Source organism: Ambystoma mexicanum, chromosome 1q (genome assembly GCF_040938575.1).
Source record: "Ambystoma mexicanum isolate Mex_15411 chromosome 1q, UKY_AmexF1_1, whole genome shotgun sequence".
Taxonomy (NCBI): domain Eukaryota; kingdom Metazoa; phylum Chordata; class Amphibia; order Caudata; family Ambystomatidae; genus Ambystoma; species Ambystoma mexicanum.
The window spans coordinates 214,952,280-214,972,983 of NC_090922.1; the positions used below are offsets into that span (position 1 = coordinate 214,952,280).

Below are 20,704 nucleotides of genomic sequence, written 5' to 3' on the forward strand. Positions count from 1 at the left end.
GTCTTTTTTTAATAAGCACGTGGATAAGATCTCAAGTTAACCATCTCATCTGCTCAACAGTTTACTAGATTAAGCTACTGACCCAAATTTGACCATTTATCACCAGGCAGAACTGTGCCATGATTGCCAAGGCCACAGCTGGTACAAAGCTTGACTACTGTGGTAGTCTTTTGTATAGCATCTCCAAAGGTGATATGAATAGACTCAAGGTACTGTAGAACAGTGCAGTACGGGCGGTGACAGGGCTGCAGAGGCAAGACCATGTGTCACAAGCCAGTAGCAATACGAGAGTCTCACTCCATCTTTTCACGCTGTCATCAGCCCGGCCTACTTATCTTAAAGCCGTATCTGTCTTTCGAATTTGTAGAACTCTGCGTTCCAATAACCGCAATCTACTGGGTGTATAAAAGGACTTAGGCCTAAGTGAAGAACCTTTAGGCCCGCGGGTATAGGGTTGAAAATGTGTTACTAAAACTGAAGAGAGGACAAGGTTCGGGAGGTGTTGGCGGGCATCCATGAAATTAGACCATTCCGCATTTGTGGTTGGACCAAAGAAGAGGCATAGCATAGCCACAATTAGAAGGGTATGGCTATTATGGATGGTACGGCCGGCAGCAAGGTTGTATTGAAGGCCTTGCCCTGACCATTTAGAAGAGAAGTTGTGGGCCAAGTATGGAGGGAAGTTGAGTGTGGACCAGAGATTTTGTAGCAGAATGGGCACAGGAGGATCAGTGCAAGGAACAGGCGCCGCATGGGAGAGCTGCAGGGCCAAGACCAGATGGGCAGAAATGTTAGCCATTCCTCCCATTGAGCCGAATGTGGTCCTAACGTACGCGTGTACACTTGAGAGCATGTTTAGTCCGATTCGGGGGTTTTTGTAGCATGAAATGTTTAAATATAATAGGAGCAAAGGACACAACATCTCTATGATTTTGGTGGTGGCAGGGGGTGGGTGAGGAGGAGCGAGGTATGAGAAGAGGCAGAAGGAGTCCGCGATTCAAAATGAAGTAGGAGGAGCCCAGTGATTACGTTGTCAAAATGAACATTAAGATCTGGGTTCTAAACTTGGTGTCCTCAGTTGACCAAACTTCAGCAGCCCGGCCCGGGATATGTCATCATTGCATCTCCCCGTGGCAGAATCCGGTTATCTACACATATCCAGAGTGATTAGAAATCTCCTAAACTCTGATATTGAATGGTATAAAGAACTAGAAAGAGCTGTTAGAATGACAGAGGGCTGGTCAGCGCATTATACCAAATAATTGACCCCTAATCGGCACATTATACCAAATAATTGACCCCTGGGCTTGTGCATGATAAAGAATGTTAAAGTTTTGGGGGAGGTTTTGGGGGGGTCCAGGATCTTACAGCATTCATACTTATGGCTCCCCTCTCCAAGACCCTGGACATCTTCGTGGACTGTGAAGTTGTGGTGTATTATGAAGGGACCAGTGGAGTGTCCCTTCTTCCTTAATTTCACTCTGTTTCCGTATCGGGGACACAAAAGCCCTGAAGCGGAATTGTGGTGTCTTTATAGTTACAAATTCAAGCACCATTCGGCCCCTTACACTGATGAAGGGCAAAAGTGTGTGCATGATGAAAACCTTTGGCTGATGGGGTTAACCTGGGGGTTCACCCAATCTCTGGTGGAGCTGCTGTCAGATGTATTTATCAAGAAAAGGGAACTGTGGTAGAGTGTGTTGAAGCAGATTGGCCAGTACCACACGATGGGAGTCATTTTATACAAAATGGAAACTGCACACAGCAGACCGCCAACGATCGCACTTACATGCTGTTGGGTGCCCTGCAGTCACTTTTGGTCCCTTTCAAAGTGGAGTGTTAAAGTGGAGAGTAAAACAAAATTAACTCATCTTTACTGTTCACGTTTGCTCTCCACTTCGAAAGAAATGAAACGTTGCCTGCAAAACAGGCTTTGCAGGAGGCATTTCCTAACGGAGTCCAATGAAATCCCGCTATTGTTGAGCAGGTGCTATTGAGAAGCGTCTTCCATTGAAATCCATGTTGTCTTCCGCGATGGAGGAGGAAAGCAAAGCGGAGTCGGGTGACATTACGAGTTTGGCGGTAATTCCAGAAGAATTGCTCGGGAGGATAGCTCAGAGGCAACGCACTTGTCTTGGAAGCAAGACGATGCGGAGTGCCAGGCTCGGATACAGTTGCTGCTTCTTAGTCTAGCAGATATGCTGCCAGATAACGAGAGACAGGGCCTCATTACGAGGTGGGCGGTAAGGGATTACCGGCACCGGTAAGGGCACCGGTGCCGATAATCCCTTACCGCCCTACTGCGAGGTCCCTTAGCGGGTCCCTTCCTTAATGCCTGGTTTTACCAGACGTTATGGAAGGGACCCGTTAAGGGACTCCAGAGCTAATAACGGTACCGCAATTTGCGGTACCGTTATTAGCACCTTCCCATTGAGCCCTATGGGGGCTGAAATGGGAATGGGGAATGGCTTTTTCAATGGGGACTTACCGATCCTGCAAAGGTCGGAATAGACCGGTAAGTCACCATTGAATGGGACCGGGCACGGTACCGGTATTGGAGGTAGTCATGGCGCTAATAGCGCCATGACTACCTCCAACCTCGTAATGAGGCCCAGATGATGAATTTAGTCCCCAATTTTGGAGTCGCAAGTACTAATGAGGATTTTTAGGGGTTTACCACTGGGTGCTAATTCCCCCCTCCATACATTCTTCTGTTTTTGAAGGTAGAGGTGTTACCTCCATCTATATGTAATGGTTTTATCAGCTTTTTTTTACAGCACCACCACACTAGTAGTAATGCATAATGTCATCCAATGGGCAAAGTGGATAGCAACCGGCGATTGCTGATTGGTTAGATTAGATATTAAATTGAACCTCTGTAACTGTGAGCACCCTCTCTCACAGACACCACATCAAAACCCTAGAAAGTGATTTGCACAGGATCACACATTGTGGTCAGGTGGATTGGAGCTTGGACTCAGTCTTGCATCTGAAGGGAGCATTTGCTGGGGAACCAGAGGTTTTCAGCCCCAACTGTGAAGTCTTGGGGAACCTCAGATCCATCACATTGAAACAGATGGGGCACTGCTCTTGCTGATCGCGTTCCATCGTCCCCCCACTGTGATTGCTTTAAGCTGAGAGGCTAATTTATTTTTTACTGTCTTTATTTTGTAAACGTTTTATTGGTTCGAGTTTGCACAGAGCACACACTCAAACTAATCAACGGGCGCCTGAATCCCGGTGCAGCAGTTCAGCCACAAGACCTGAACTGCTGTCTGATCTTCGGCACTTCCTGCCACAGAGACATGTCATAATGTCAGCCATTGTTAAGGGGTTTAGCAGCCGGCAGAATACAGCATAATTGCATGAATCGCTACATAACACGTGGGGATGTATATATTATATAATGAAGCAAAAACACCCCTTCCAAAAGCCCACAATAGACTAAAACAATGTTCACATGTCTCTGGTGTGTCCTCCCTGGGGAAACTCCCAACTTCAGAGCACATCACGAGTGCTTCACACATGCACAAGTCCTGGGCCAGGTTGCATAACCCAGCGCCGCTAGGAGGTTACCAATGTTGGGGAAACCCACAACTAGCAGGTAAGATACCGCCAACTGAGGTGACTGCCCGGGCCAAGAGGCAGTGTAACAGCAGACTGAGCACTTGGTAACCGCTTGCGATTACCATAACATCCCTGCGTAAGGAGTTACCAAAATATTGCGCTAGCGGTGAGCCACTAGTTGCAGGTAATTGTAATTGGTTATTTATAACCCGCTTAATTCCCAGAGGTTTCTAAGCGCATTGCTCGGTGTCGTCTTGCTTCAAAGGCGAGCACGTTGCCCCTGAGCTATCCTCCCGAGGTCAGCTTGGCAGTAGAGAGTGTACATTCTTCTGGAACTGGAGGAGATGTTGTAATTTAGGCTTTGCAAGCTTCCTAAACATTGTCAGGATTTCACTGCACAAGCATAGAGCACAACCTTTCCAAGCCATAATCCCCTCCACTGGTAGGACTGGTGGGAGCTGGGTGTCCTCCAAAGGTGGGGTCTGGGGGGCAAATGAACAGCCGCCAGCCTTCAGCTAAAAAGCACATAAGGCAGGAAAGTCTGGATGGGATCCTGGCTGCCAACAGGTAGATGTTCCGCCTGTAACCATCCCATTAATGCCTGTAACCCCCGCTGCTGTACAGCTCTCTGCAGCTTCCCAAAGCTAGGTGGGCACTCTACCCAAAATGAAAATTGCAAACGACACGTGCATGCTAAAAGCATCCTAAGGATTGGCAAAGCATGTCTCCATGAAAGCAAGGCCACTGGGGCTCAAAGGTGTCATGTTACAAGGCCTCGGAAATTAAAAGGATCCAAAAAACGAATGAGTCCCAGAAGTTCCGATCCCAGAAGTTCAGATCCCCAAAGCCAGAGATCCAAAAGTTCTCTAAGAAAGGCCAAGTAATACATAAACAACTCAAGGTGCATAAGGCACAGAGCTAGCGCCTGCTAACCAGAGGGGGGTCCGAGGGATAATTCCAAAAATTGAAAACTGAGCGTGAAGGTACCATAGAGAAATCCTTAAGCAGTGAGCTAAAGATCTATCACAGGGGCGGAGAACCTGTCCCCTCCATGTATTTTGGACTACAGCTTCAACCAGCCCAGCTAGCATAGTAACAGGCGAGGAATCAAGGGAGTTGTAGGCCAAAACATCTGCAGGGAGACAGTTTGGCTACCCCTGATCTAGCAGGAGAGCCAGATAGCAGTTGGGAGCCCATCACATACTCCTAAATTGGGGGACGTACCTGAAATAGTGGCCAGACATGTTCTGTGGCATGGCTGCTTTTCGAGTAACCTTACAGATCATTGGTGACTGAGCTTGGTCACTACTCTCCCTCTGATGCAAGCGCGCACAGGTATATATGGTCCTCTTATGCAGTCATCACTATAGAAGTGAGCGCTGGAGCCATCTTGTAATCTCCAAAGAGATCCAGGGACATTTCTAAAACAGGTGCCAATGGCCCGAATGGGGCTCCCCCACACTTCTGTGGAGATGTTGACTGAATGAAACATATGTCGTTCACGTACAGCCACTGCCGGCAATAGAGAGATTATCCCTGAGTGGCGGGGCGGGGGTCATTGAGTACTCCTCTGCTAAATAACCACTCTAGTTTACTGATCCCAAAAGTTATCTCCCACTGTCATGTAATACTAGCCTATGGCCCTCCAAAGGTGTCGACGCCCTCCCATCCACCTTAACTAACATAGTCATAGGTGAGGGATCATGGGAGTTGTAGTGCAAAACCTCTGGGGAGCTGCAGGGGGCAGACACCTCTGCTAGAGAAATTAGCAGAATTGCAAGTGATTGCTATGGCAAGAAAGGGCTAGGTAACGAATCTGTGAACTGGGTCCTGACTGTTTGGTCAGGGACTTGGAAGGGCCTCTCATGTAAATACATGTGGTTCTGAGTAGAATACGTTACACATTATTTCCCAAAACAGATCACGGTCAATATCTCTGTATTGTGTGAAAAGATTCTGAAAAACTAATTCATAATGAAAAGAGTTCCATTTCTAGATCACGGAAGAAAGTGTGCATTTAAGTCCAATGCATTTCGGACTAGAAGTCTATCCTCAGGGACAATGGGCCTCATTATAGTGGTAAACCTGCCACGATACCGACAAAGGCTATTACCATTTATGAGCACTTGTTCTGGTGAAATTGCCGCCGCATTACGAGTGCCTGAGGAACAGCGTTCATCACAATTCGTGGAGTCTCATAGGACTCGATGAGGGGATTTGCTGCCATTACTGATACTGGCAAAGCCGGTGCCGGTAATGAGGGCTTTTTTGCCGGTAGGGCGCTCTGGGTAACCTCCAGAGGTAACCCAGGTGCCTCACCGATAAACCCGTAGTCGGGCGGTTCAGTAAATTGCCGGTATCCTCGAATACCGTCACTTTTTTACCGTACCGCTTGACTTGTAATGAGGCCCTGAAGGTACAATCGATGTCAGTGCAGTCCATCAACATATCCAAATTCTAGACAAATACTGAAACCGCATTCAGGGAGGATGGACTTCCAGTCCGAAATGCATTGGGCTTAACTGCGCCCTTTCTGCCTGTGATGTAGAAATGGAACTCTTTTCATTAGCAATTGTTTTTTCAAAATCTTTTCGCACAATACAGAGATAGTGACCGTGATTTGTCCTTGGGAATCATTTGTAACGTATTCTGCTCAGGATCACATGTATTTATTTACCCGAGAGGTTCTTCCAAGTCCCTCACTGAACAGTGAGGACCAAGTTCCCAGTTTGAGTGTGCTGCCAGTGCAGAAGGGTCACAGAGCCTAGTTATTTAGCAAATCAACATATAAATAAACACACGAGGTGGCCACTCACATTTGGTTTTAGGTAACGAATTTGGCACATCAAAGAAGGTAGATTACATAGAACTCATCTCTCCAAATTGTATGTGGCAATGGACCTTGGGAGTCTGAAATCAGGGCTGGACTGGCCTATGGGGAACCCTAGGAGATTTCCCAGTGGGCCTCGACGCCCTGGGCATATTTTGTGTGCTATTTCCCAATGTTCTCATAAGGAAAGGGTTGGGCCTTGCTGAAAATGTGTAATATAGGGTTACTTTGAAAATGATTTCCAGGGCCTGTTTGTGTTCCCAGTGCACCCATGTCTGAAAAATGCTCTCCTCGCGCCTTCTGAAACTGATTTGTCCCATTCGGCTTTTCCCTGTTTATGTCAATGTTATGATACGGTATTGTATATTTATAGTGTTTTGTCAAGACACTAAGTGGAGGGCTGTGTAACTCGTAAATAAACTTGAACCTTTCATTCTGTTACCTTTGGCAGGTCTTCAGTGAAAATTCCACCCCTCCAGAAGACATCTGCCAACTGGACATTGCATTTGATGAAATCCCACAGGCATATTACAAGAAGACAGAGGTGAGAGGAAACTACTCCTTGGTGCGCGGCTACACCTGGAACGGGGCCTCAGTTGATTGAGCAGCTCTGCACACTTTCTCTTTAAATTCTACTTACGCTACGGGCGGATGTGTCAACCCAAAGATTAGTCAAATCCAGTACGGTTTAGAGGATATCGACTACGGATAGAGATACAGAAAAAACATCCATTCAATGAATTTCCAGGACAGTAACTTGATATCATGTTTTTCTTTCTCATAACCTGACACGGTTTAACTGTTCAGTGGCCCTGCAAAATAAACCCGTATTGTCCTTCTTCAAACAATGCATTGGGGCTACTATGCCATGTAAATTGCTTCCAGATTCAAAAACATTAGGCCTCCTTGCAGATCTTTCCAGTTTTCCTTTTGTTGTTGTTGCAAGAATGCCACTGGTGATAATTAGCACTACCACAGGTATTATTCCTGAAAATCCACCCAATTACAGCTTAGTAATGCCCCAGTGGTAACACCTGTGGAATTGCTGAAATACCGCTGCTAGCATTCCAGAAATAACACAATAACGCATGCTACTTTAAAAAAAAATCATTTTCCATTTACCCTCTCATTTTTATAGTGGAAATGGATGATGTACAGAAGAATAACACCACTATTTAGGGTGGGCCTCAGCTTTGTAATAAGGCATTGTTTACCGCTGGCGGCATTCTCTTGGAATACTACCGGTATAAGGTTTTCCTCCGAACAGGGTCTGCAACTTTCAGCTCGCCACAGGGCTTGCACTGTTACTCCCACTAGCCCTCACCATGGACTACACTGCTTACAGGAGCTGTAGTGCAACACATCTGGGGAGCCAAAGGCTGCACACTCTGTACTGTTGTGGGGAGGGAGGCAGGTGGTATTTAGCAAATGCCACCTATTTGGCCATCATATTCCAGCGCGTAATGAGGCCCATAGTATTGAATGACAGATAATGACCAATAGCCAAAGCCCTTCTGCCCACCGTCCGGCATATGCAGAGCACAAACACCCAACATGGTGCCCGCCTTTACCCCGGCTGTCACTGTACTTTTGCTGCTCTGTCCAAGAATATTTAGCAATAAGCACTAATGTTAACATTATGATAGTCAATGCTGTAAAGAAAAATGGGAAGAAAAATAGTCCCCCCCTCTCCATTTTGCCTATTTAGATTTCTCTGCCACATAGGATATAGTAGAGAGAGAGAGACAGAAATTGGGAAAAGGGGTATCAGGTACTGGGTTGCTCCAACTAATCATTCCTTCACATTTGAACGGTACCCAGTCATTTTACCGATAATAAAACAGTGGTAAGTTTTACCAAAAAAATACAGAAAATGTTAATTAAATATATATATGGTAGAGGGGTAAGGGGTTAACATGGGTGGGGATGGGGTTGGGTGGGGTTTAAAGGACAGAAAAACGCGGGATTGGGGTGGGGGTTGCCCCCCAAGGCCCCCAAAAAAAAAAAAACAGTATTTTTTCGGTATTTTGACTTCGGTGAAATTTACCACTCACATATAACCCTTCCAACATGTCCATATGCGTAGCTGGGGTGTTGCTAGGTCTGGAAAAGATCTGGGGCTACGGTAATGGCAAGACTATCAGGACTCGGGCTAGGTAGAATTTTGGTTTTAGCCCCTGAGCTTCTATCTGGGACTTCAACCAAAATACTATAGCACCCTAGGCCCACCGCCAGCAACGCCTCTGCGCATAAGACTTCATGTGGGGTGCTTTTACGATTAAGATCTGCACCAACCGAGGTCTGAAACAGGGGTGCGTTCCGGCACCCGACCTACTCTATGTATAATTGGCGGTATACTTCAGATACCGCCATCTTTCCGTCCCAGCTGGCTGGCTCATGCAGACAACGGCCTCATCTTTCATTCGCTGCCAACGAGAATATTTATTTAAAATCACAAACTCGACGGTAGCATATACAAAACCTGATTGTGTTAACCACAACATTGTGAATCAACAACGCTGACTGTACATCATAATTGCATCACAAGAACAAATGGAGGAACAGTGCAAAGGCATTGATGGCAAAATGACTTGATGGGCACAGAAATAGTGCGTCCCACTGCTGCCAACAGAACACCTCAGTTAGAGACTCGACAGGATCATCTCCAAGACATAGAATACATTAAATGAAGCATTCATACTATTTCATCAGAGGGTAGTGCATCGCCAGTTTGCAAAAAAAAAAAAACACGTGCATACAATTCAAAAACACTCAACAGTGGAGTGTGACACAAGCACAAACAATTGCTACAAAAAGACAAACGCACTGACAAAGGTTCATCGGCAGCACTATCTGACAAAACAGACATCCACTCCCAGCATGTCTCCTTCTTGTCTGCCCAGCCAGCCCCATCTATGCACCACCCTTCCACTCTCTAGACTCCAACCTCATCACAATGTCATCCACCCTTTGGCACTGGTATTTTTAATTTTGAATCACTTGTATCGCGTGACTGGCGGAACAAACTTCATCTAAGCACTGGTGTCAAAATATCAGCTCATACACCCCAGGATTAATAGCACAGCAAACTGAGGAGCGCATCGAAAAGAACCAATTAATTAAACAAGTGGGGTTTTGAGGCCTACGGTACGCGAGGGAGTAGCATGATGCTGCGTATGTCACACGGCAAAGTATTCAATCATATGGGACCATAGATTGGGAGACGCATGCCGCCCCCGCAATCACATCTGGACAGCGGTATCACCAGTAGAAATATGTCTGAAGATCGCAATGAACATGGCGGCCCATAAATAGTTTATCTGAAAAATATTTTGGCTCTAGGTTGTACAAACAAACGAGGCGTACCAGCCCACCGTCTCTATTTGAGCTACAATTGCCGGACACTCGGGAACACAGGTGCTGTCGAGTGGATGGACCGACACATTCACCACTAACCCTATATAACCCATGATGAGCTGCATATAATGGTTCGTCATGACGCAGCATAGCACGCCATAGAAGCTCAAGGTGCGATCATTCCAATTGGTCTGCCAGCAGGCGACTGGCCCTGGCCCAGCTAAGTGGTTACAATGTTGGCTAAACTGACATAAATCTATTAATTTTAAGTGCATCTCGTTGAAGATTGTCCTGAAGAAGGTGGTAGTAAGCAATTAACTACCGAAACCGGTAGACACGCAGTTCGTGGAGGCTCACCAATAACCGCCATACAAGAATAACACCAATCAGTTTTGTTTGGATAACATGCCATTCAACTGACGGGTGAAGTCTTCAAGCGTAGCAATTGAGGCACTTTTTAAATGTTTTTTTAAAAAGCTAATCTGGTCCAAATAATACCCTGTGATACAGGCCATTAGAGTTACATGTTGCCATTAGTATATTAATAGGTGTGAGGACTAGTGACCCACTTTTCTATTGGAATAAATACTGTGAGAGAAGAGAAAGAGTAAACAGTACTGTAGAGGCCAATGGTCTGGAATAAACAAAAAACATCAGTCTGTTTCCTGTATTCTATCCACTGTTATACAGGCGGCCCAGTAGCACTTTCTAGGGTTAGGTCTCTATAGAGGTAGGGCAGGTTAGAACTTCTTCTCTGTCCTCTGCCACATAAAGAAAGAAATCAAGTAGGGACAACCATAGAATAAGTTTGTCCAACTAGGATGAAAATTAGGCCTATGGATCGGTAATTGTATACTGTACCTTTCTCTCTCTCACAGTATATAGCAAGTCTGTCTCTTCCAGTATTTGTATTGATTACAAACATCTTTGCAGGCTGTGTAAGTCACAGCCAGCCAAATATTGGGTTGGTCTGCCCTATTTTCGTGTTAACAAATATAGCTCGGGCATAACCTATGCTAGATCCTCTATGAGCAAATACTCCCCCTGTTGGGTGTGCAGCAAAAAATTAAAGACCAGGCAAAAGATCTTAAAATCTATCCTTTCCTTAATAGGGAGCCAGCGCAGTGTTCTACGCAGAGGCGAGATCAATGAAGATTTAGATACTTTGAAAATGAGTCAAACTGCTGCATATTGGAGCCTTGTCAGTTATCTCTCAAGGATACCCTCTAGCATGCTATTCCAGTAGGCCAGCTTTGAGTTAATCAATGTCCCCACCACAGCAGCGTCGTCTATCTGAGGAACAAATTGGAGAGCCAGATGCAGCAGGCAGAGAGAGTGGAACACTGATTGCACCCTGGCTCCAACCTGGTGCTCACACCCCAGATTAGACGGCCATATGTCGCCCAGATTCTTAATACTGGGAGCAAAAGCCATCATGGAGCCGATCAAGCAAAGTGGCAAAGAACGTTTAGGACCGAACAAAATAACCCCTGTCTTATTAAGGATCAATTGTAGGCGGTAATGGGACATGGATTGTCCTATCTCCTCTATGCATCGTGCTACCTTGTAAAGTGACTCCACTGATTTATTTAGTGACTTTCAAGTAAATCTGGGTGTCATTGGCATAGGAGTGGTAGCACAGATCTAATTTCCTAAAGACCACCATCGAAGGTGGTAAATATAGGCTTAACAAAAGAGGTGAGAGCAGAGAACCATGTGGAACACTGCTGTCCAATTGTATTGCATCTGAGAGATGGCCGGTTAATTTAACCAGTTGAAAACGATTAGAGAGAAATAACCAAAACCAACTTAGTGTGTGATGTGATACTCTCCCTACTGATGCCAAACACGGCAATAAAATCCCATGCTCCATGGTATCAAAGGCCGCCGACAGATCAGGCATTACCAACTGGGTTAATTCTCCATTATCAGCCTACCTTAATATATCACCCCAGGCAGCCACCAGTGTGGTCTAAGTACCATGACTAGGACGAAAACCAGACTGGCAGATGTCAGCAATTAATGTTTTTCCACATTTTCCTGCAGCTGGTTTCTATAGAATTTTAACAGGCCCAGGGAGCCCTGCCACCGGACGATAGTTTCTAAGGTCATTTGCGTCAAGTGTGATATGATATGGTATTTTATTTATATCGCACCTATAAACAAGTGTTTCAAGGCATGACGAGGTAAGGGAGGGGAAAAAGGGAGTACAATACTGTGATGCTGGAAATGCCTCTGTATCCTTGTCCTTTATTGCCTTTTATCATGTGTATTTCGTCGTGTTTTCTGCACAGGAGTTCATGTGGGACTCCTGCCGGTGCAGCTCTCTCTTTTGGTTTTGGTGAACAGACCCATGGTATACCCTTATGACACCCATGGGTAGGGGTGCAACCCTGTTCCCGTAATGTATGTTTTTGGGCACCTGTGGGTGGCCCCCAGAGCAGGGTATGGGCTGGTGGCAGCTCCATGCTGAATTTGACAGGTGCTCTGAGTATCCTCCATTTTGGGATACCCAGGCCCTGCCATTGGAATCAGTTGATTCCTGATAGGAAACAAGATGGCCCCTGTGGCCTCTTGCTTTCTATTGCCTGTTACCTTGTTTTCCCAAAGTCCTGGGAAGCCCTGACTCTGTCCCTTCCCCCTGACTGGCTGTTGGGTGGTGGAAGTTCCATATATGGTAGTGTGGGGAAGTGCTGACCAGACTGGCTGGAGCCTTCCCAATGACCGTACATTGTGGGTAGACCCTGTGGGTGAGACCTGGGTGAATGGAGTGTGTGACGAATATGCATTCTGTGTTGTGGATGTCTAGTACCTGGTGTTCGACACAATGACTGAGACAGCCCTGCCCGAAACTGGGATGAATGCAGTGTGGAGTGTTGAATGGCTGGGTACTTGTCCCAATATACATAACTTGTTGTGAGTGTCTGGAGAGAAGTGATTGGCCTGAATGCACTATGCACCTGATTGGCTGCCTGCCTGCATGAATGCCCTTCTGATCGATTGGTTGCCTGACTGTGACCCATCAAAATGAATGGGAGACCAACTAGTATATCTGGGGGCCTCTCACTGCTAGAATTCATGTTCAGAAGCTGAAGTCCACTACGACGAGTAACTGGAGTAAACCTGAAGCTTAACCTTGAAGCACTGCTGGAAGAGAAGAATTGCTGTTGCTCTCCTTCACAATCTGAAAGCGGCTGTGTCTCCAAGGACTGACACAGAGAGGATCTGGTAAGGCGCCCTCTTCCCGAGCTATGAGGGGCCATCGTGCACCAGCTGATCTTTGCCAAAGCTCCCTGGTAGACAGACCTTCGACAGGCTGCCGACCCGAGATGGGGACTGCCGCGGAATCCCAAAGAGAAGCGCCCGGACTGTTGTCCGCTTCTGTCGGCGACCGACATCGCTGACCGGAGCCGCCGTGCTCCCGTTTGCCTAAGAACTTCATTTGATCCAAGGACACTCTCGTGTGCATCGTCACCTGTCTTATCCTGCTGGAGAAGGCCTGACCGTTGACATGCTGAGGAGTGTCCGCCGGTGGGATTCATGCCACCCGGCGACCACAGAGACGCTGACGACTCGACGCCCTTGCGGGCCACAGTACTTCAAACTCTTTGCGGTCCAAAACTATTGTCACCGAGGTGCCCCGCATGCCTCTTCCTTGCAGGACGCCTACGCTCCGACGTCGACAAGCACGGTGAGTAACGAAGCTGCCACTTCACCGCCGTAGTTCACCCTTCCTCCCACCGGACGTTCGACCAACCATGGCTCCTGCCTTAATGGGAGTGGACTCAAGAAGGGCCGTCGATTTCCCGACGAGGAACTCGACAACACCAGGTACTTTGGGGTTGCTGAACTATTGGAAAGACTCTTGCAAACAATATATGGACTGGGCTTGTGGTATATCTTTATTTTACAGGTTGCCAAGTGTCGAGTGGTAGGGGCCAGTATTCTGCCTATTGTTCTAACCAACTGCTTTCCTCTTATATCTATTTTTGGTTACTTTTATTCCTTGATCTGTGTGACATTTGACCAGAGTATAGTAGATGCACTTTAATGAGATCTGATAATAATTGTGGCACCACTTTAGAACTGTATATTTTTACCATTGTAAATTTTCTGAGCACAAAGTGAGTTATTGTGATAGTGTACATAACCTTGAATGTTAATTATATAAAGACTGTGTTTTAACTAATACAGTGTGTGGCCATTCCTTTGTGGGGCTTGGGAACTACACTGTACTTAAGAACCAGCCTGCATCACCTCCTGAGAAGCTAGGTCTTTATTGCTCGTCCATTGCTACCGTAATAGAGAATTTTGGCTGGGGTCCTCTGTGCTTCTCCTCTACCATATAGAGAGCATAAGTACAGACCTCCCCTCCAGTTTCTAAGGTCATTTGCGCCAAGTGTGATATGATATGGTATTTTATTTATATTGCACCTATACACAAGTGTTTCCAGGCGTGACGAGGTAAGGGAGGGGAAAAAGGGAGGACAAGACAATGACCTTACTAGGCCAAGTGACATTAAAGGTCGCGCAAGTGCGGTGAGAGGGAAAAGGAAAAGTGCCAGGGGAAGGGGGGGGGGGAGAAGTGCGAGAAATAGGATAAAGATATAGAAAAAAAAAGAGTGCGGCCAACAGGTGGCAGTGCAGGGGGTTAAGTGCAGAAAACAAGTGTTAGATAAATGCAGTAGGGGGACTGTAGATATGCAGATACAGCACTAAGTGCAGGGCTGCCAGGAGGCAGTGCAGGTGTGCAACTGAGAGGGCAGGGACCTGGGTCCGCGTTTCAGAGGGTAGCCAGGTAAACCAGTGCATTATCAGTCAGAGATCAGCAGCAGGGATATGGAAGATAGAAGGCAAAGAGGAAAATCTTGAGATGCTTCCGGAACCAGAGATGGTTCTGCTGAAGTTTCAGAGAGGCAGGGCAGCTGTTCCAGAGGGAGGCACCGGCCGAGGAGACAGATCTGCCCCCTACATGTTGCATATAAAAGTGACTGACCCTCAGGGCGTTGAAGGTGGAAGAGCGAAGAGCTTGAGAAGGAAAATACTTCTGAAGAGAAACTTAGAGGTATTTTGGTCCCAGGCCCCAGAAGGCCTTGCGGACAATGCAAAGGGTCTTGAATTTGATCCTTGCAGTCACTGGGAGCCAATGGAGAGATTTCAATGCTGGAGAGATACAATCCCTGGGCCTGAGGCGAATGACAAGTTTCGAAGTCCTGTTCTGGATAAGTTGAAGAGGACGGAGAGTAGAGGAGGGTAGATTCAAAAAGAGGCTATTACAGTAGTCAAGCCTGGAGAGAACCAGAGCTCTGGAGACAGCGAGTTTCTGGGGGAAGGAGAGGAAAGGAAGAATAGCTCTGAGGAGGTGCAGTTGATAGTTTGACTTCATAGAGACATCATAAATATGAGGGGAGAAGGAGAGTGTGGAGTCAGAGATATCCCTGAGGGTCCTAGCCTCACAGGTGGGAGCAGGAAGAGGGCCAAGAGGGGCCGGCCAGAGAGTGGCGGGAAAGGAGGGTGCAGGTGTGCCAATGAGAAGGATCTCTGTCTTACTGGAATTCAGGCAGAGTTCATTAGAGGCACACTCCTGGATAGCGGACAGACAGTCAGGGATTAGAGAATGGGAAGAGGAGGCAGAGGGGAGCCTGAAAGCGAGCTGGGTGTCATCAGCATAGCACTGGAGGTTGGAGCAGAGAGCAGCAATGCAGAGGACAAGAGGTGCCAGGTATTGGTTGAACAACCAGGGAGAACGGTTAGACCCCTGGGGAACACCACAGGTGGAGAGAGAGATAGAGGAGAGGAAGGACCCAAGTTGGGCCTGGGAGGGTCAGTCAGAAAGGAAAGAAGTCAGCCAGGCCAGAGCCTGATCAGTGATACCCAGATTATCACGGAGCCGGTTGAGTAGGATGGCATGGTTTACGGTGTCAAAGTCTGAAGAGAGATCCAGTAGGATAAGGACGGGGGAGGTTAGAATCAAGGTTGGAGAGCAGGTGTGGACTTTTTCAGCAGTGGTGTGACTATAAAAAGTTTCATTTCTGATGGAACTGAGCCTTGTTCAAGAGAGAGGTTAGTGAACATTGTAATAAACCAAGATAGAGCTGCTACAAATGTTTGTGCTCCACAGGCTGGAAGGACAAAAAGAGCATAATTCGTAGATTTCAGATTTTTCAAGAGGGCTAAAATATTCTCTTGAATCACCAACTTAAATTCAAATTGTGCAGCCGCCTGGGGGGAGGTGGTCTTTGTCGTAACCAGTTGTACAACTATCTGATCAGTAGAATTAATTGAAAACATTAGCTTGTGCCACAAATGGCGTAATGGCAGATGACATGTTTCTGGAACCGAATAAACTGGAATTACAGAAAAGGTGTTTTGGTTTATTCAGTGAAAATTGAATTTAATTGTGCAAATATTTCGATTTGGTCTCAAAGATTGCATTTATATATATTTTAATAGCATTTTTCCCCATTTACCAAGGAGGATTGATTCCTGACTTTCCTCTATTTTCTTTCTAGTTGACGACGTTGTTTTAATAAGGAGAGGGATGGGAATACTCATAATTAGACTGCTTCTTAGGTGTTCTGAATTGGAAAGTTGCATGGCTTTCACACATTAATTGCAACTCCTTAGATCCAAGTTTACAAAACTCAAGACACACCACTGCAGTGTTAATGGGGCCCAGGAACTTGGCTATTTCAGATCCCAGGATCACCATCAGATCTTTCTTTCTACAAAAGCTTAAGTGTCTTTGTTGGATTAGTGCACCAGGTTTTTGTATCAATATTAAGGTCAAAAAGTCTGACAAAATGGTATGACCAGGAAATGGTCTGAGTAACCAGCATAGAAGCCAAAATAAAGTCAAGACAATTACCATATTGAAGAGAGGGAGAAATAGTAAGAGGTTTCAAATCATGATTATCTCAAATCTCCCATAGCTCGGCAGAGTCCAGTGCTGTAGGGTCATCCAACCCAAGATTAAAATCTCCAATACATATAAGCAGATGATGTTTAATTGCAGAAGTTGCTAAATAAAGATCAAAGTTATACGTTTTGGCTGGACCAGGAGGTCTACAGCACAACATAACATTGATCGACATAGTGGGGGAGAGCCAAATATTCAGATGTCCAACTTTGGACACCTCATCCCAGTTTAATGAATCCATGAGTGAAATCTTCCAGTTGGACATACAAATAACTGCAACCCCTCCCCCCACCTTTGCAACGGACGATTGATAAATTGGATAGAATATTCTGAAGGGACTAAAGGGTGAAACAATGCCTGCCGGAGAGTCCTCAGTAAACCATGTTTCTGTGAGAAATAATAAATCAATTTCATGTTGTTCCATTTGATCGTGCAAGTCAGAGACGCGTGCAACTGCCGATCTGGCATTTACTAAGGCCGCTTTAGTGGGATTCTGATTCGGCAGGGAGTCTTTATGAGTGTTAAAAATATCATGATATTGGCTATCTAAGTTATGGGCATGGATTATGTTTAATGTCCGTAGACACCAGTCCACCAATCCCAATCCACCTTTACCCCTCATCCTCTAAACATGCCATTGGTGAAGTCCTCCATCCATCCCGACGTCTGAGGGATCAGATTCAGAATCACACCATATCTTCTTAGCATTTAGGACAGACCTTTCTTCCCTTCTACACCTAATACACAACAAACCACCTTCCTTAGGCTAAAACCAAATCCCATTCCCCTTCCTGACAATCCTTTCCCTAGTAAATACTGGCAATCTCCTCTCTCACTCTCTTATCATCCTCTGCTGTCTTCAGCTCCAACCTCTCATACCTGTGAAGTCGTTGGTTGACACCTCTACCGTCCTTACTATACGGCGTGATAGACCTAGTCCCCTAGTCCATCAGCAAAGCTTCTAGGAGACACACCCTTTCCTCCCTCTGCCCTTCCTCCTCTAGTCCTTTGCCCCCTCACCTTGTATTCCAACACTCCATTTCCCTGACTATCCACCCCTGCCATTGCACATACCTGAACCACCTCTGCCCTCACAGTACCACCCTGTGCATGGTTTACCCAACCACCTACTATCTGCCTCAACCAACACATGGTTGATTTACATATTTTACTCCCTCCTACACAATGCGGCCACCCTTTCCTTAGTATGTCTCATGCTCACCAGCAGCCCCTACCCACCTAGACTCATGGATCTGCGACCCTTAAACGCTAGCCCCTGCTTCATTGCCATCCACCTCTCATTATGCTTCCCTTTCGCACCACCCACCCAACCTTATCCCCTCATCAGGCCCTCACCCTTAATACTCAACCCTCATTCTAAGGCAGTCCACCACTCAGTAGACCTCCTCCTCTCCACCCACCCAACCCATCTTCCTCCATGCCTATTGCCTTGCATCCTCTTGGACATTGATGGAATCATCCAGCCTCACACGGAGATCATCCAGAATCACACATTATATGCCTGGACTTTAATATAACCCCTGCCCCCCCTGCAACCTTTGTTTCCACAATGCAGCCTGTGTCCAGATCTGCTAATCCGGGGCCCACTGCCATTAATGGTGTATCTAAAAGGTATTAAACCACATCCTTTCTTCCCACTATTCCATTCACTTGTTCACCATGCTGAAATATGAACATCTTGCTCCAAGACTCTTCTTCCCTTTTCCTGTTCTGTGCCCTATCATCTTTCCACACGCTCACCCCTTTATCCTTCCCCTAAAGTCCCCCTTTTTAAACTCAAGCTCTCACTGTTCACTTCCCTACTGTACCCACCAGTACCTCCAGGTGCCCCTTCCAAATAATAACTATTTTAAGATACCTTCAGCCCCTGAAATTGGCCCGATACTTTCTTGAGGGACCGAAACATGTAGGGCATTGCTTGCTTTATTTAAGATTAGGCTATTCAAAAGCTGTTTCGTAGTCAAACAGTTGTTTTGTTTTGACATCAAACTACTTTTGCACAGTTATTGGGTGTTTGCACAAGTTTTGATTAATTGATTCTTGTGTTGGTCATTTTTCTAACATTTATGATTTTTGGGGGTCATTTAATGTTGATAATATGATGTAAATTGATTAGTATTTTAATGAATTTTTGTGATTATTGTGTTATGTTTTCCTACTAGTTATGGATTCAAATTGTCCTTATTGATGTATGTTAAAAGGAATGCTAATACAATTGTGTACATTGCAATCCACCTATTTTATAAGCTTGTAGTTCACTTGCATTTTTAGTATCTGCAGTGGTTCTCTGCTAAGGTTGCCCCAGTGATTCCTTGTCTTCGTTTTTCCTGTCCCTCGCCCACAATGATGTCCTCAGTGAATGTCCCAAACTCCTTTGAACAAAGCCTTGACTCTACTTATCCAACCACAATGCCAGGTTCTCAGCTGTGTGGCTTCACCAATTCCACTACCCTTTAATAGAACACTCTGCATAACCTCCTTCGCTGTCTTGTCTGAAACCCCAAAATGCAATCACAATTGAAATTCACACCCAGCCTAACTTGGTGGCTTTCAAGAAGGTCAGCCATATCTGGCACAAATTGGAAGTGCAGATGGACTTAGCACACACTTCCGTTGCCTTCGGGGTTTGTACAGGTAAGGAATGTCTATGACGAAGGCTTTCAACCTCAGAATTGAACAAGATGGCTGGTCTGCCCCCCTCAAGAACAGAGCTCAAGACATTTTGGGGCAAAACCCTGTGAGGAAGAAAACCCCAGTGCTCTGCGCTTTATCGCGGATCTAGATGTTTCGCCATAGTATAATCTCTAGTAGTCCAGCTGAGTAGGTGATGAGCAGATCTTCTAGAGAGAGAAAGGCTAGATAGCAACAAACTGTGAGAACAGAACAGGAAGGCAGATAAAAATCCTATCTGGGCACACAAAGGCATAGGCCATAAAAGACCAGGAATAGCGTGCTAAGAGGCGAGAACAGTAAGAGAGGCTCAGAACAGAGAGAATCAGAGTCAGAGCGAAACATATGGTATGTGATGATTCAGCAAAACCATTGCTAAGCTTATTCTCCAACTTTAAGACTGATTAAATCTTTGTCTTCCCATTTGGCGTCATCACGTAGCATACAAAAACACTAGTCAAGCATTTTCCGATCAGGGATATGCATGCCGGGCCCACAGGGAATACTTGAATCGACAAACCCTGTCAGAATGCCCCCTCTCCAAGCACTCAAACCAGGTGTGGCAGGATGAATATGGTGAAACCTTTAAATTAGCCTGGAAGCGTGGACATGATGAGCAGGTTACCAAGTTCGGCCACAGGGAGAGTATCTATTCAATTGAATAGATATTGCAATACTCCTACCCCCAATGGTACTGGGAATCACAGATGCTAGCCACCTCAACTTCCTGTGAACCAGACACAGTAACCGGTGGGTGAACCGGTCGTGCAGCACAACCGATGGTGTCCTTCTCATAGGAACAGAGGAGGGAGATATGGAAGACTGAGTGGATACATTGCCAGGAGTCTGGCAACTTGCCTATGCCACGGGTTTGACACACTGGACTATGTGAAATGGAACACAGAAGTACATTGCCAACTTCGAGGGCAACAGGTGTCTAGGAAGAGTCCTAAAGGCCAACCAAACCAAATCTCCTACAGAGAACAACGGTGGCGGCTTACAGTGTTTATCCGCACAGATCTCCATCCTGTCCTGGGCCGTACCCAATTGTGTCTTTGCCAAGATATGAATGGTCTGTAGTTCTTTTACTCATTGGTCAATCGACAGGACTTGTGTCTCGGATACTGGAGCTTCAGGTAAACATGGTGGGGGCAATCCGATGGACACAAAAAAAGCTGTGGTTCCCAATGAGGAGTGTAGAGAATTGTTGTATGCAAACTCTGCGAAGTGGAGAAGTGTGGCCCAGTTATCATTAGAGGCTTTGGAAAAACATTGAAGATACTGTTCCAACACCTGATAGTTGTTATCTGTTAGTCTGAGGATGCTGACCCAAAGATCTG

At 46.1% G+C, this 20,704-nt stretch overlaps 1 protein-coding gene across 1 annotated transcript in view; it reads left to right on the plus strand.

The window, feature by feature from the left end:
* LOC138526746 (cytoplasmic phosphatidylinositol transfer protein 1-like) overlaps positions 1 to 20,704 on the plus strand; it is a 511,789-nt gene that overhangs the window by 464,331 nt on the left and 26,754 nt on the right. Inside the window, exon 6 of the mRNA XM_069637411.1 lies at positions 6,849 to 6,941. Coding sequence (XP_069493512.1) covers positions 6,849 to 6,941 — 93 coding nt within the window. The remainder of the gene's footprint in view (positions 1 to 6,848; positions 6,942 to 20,704) is intronic.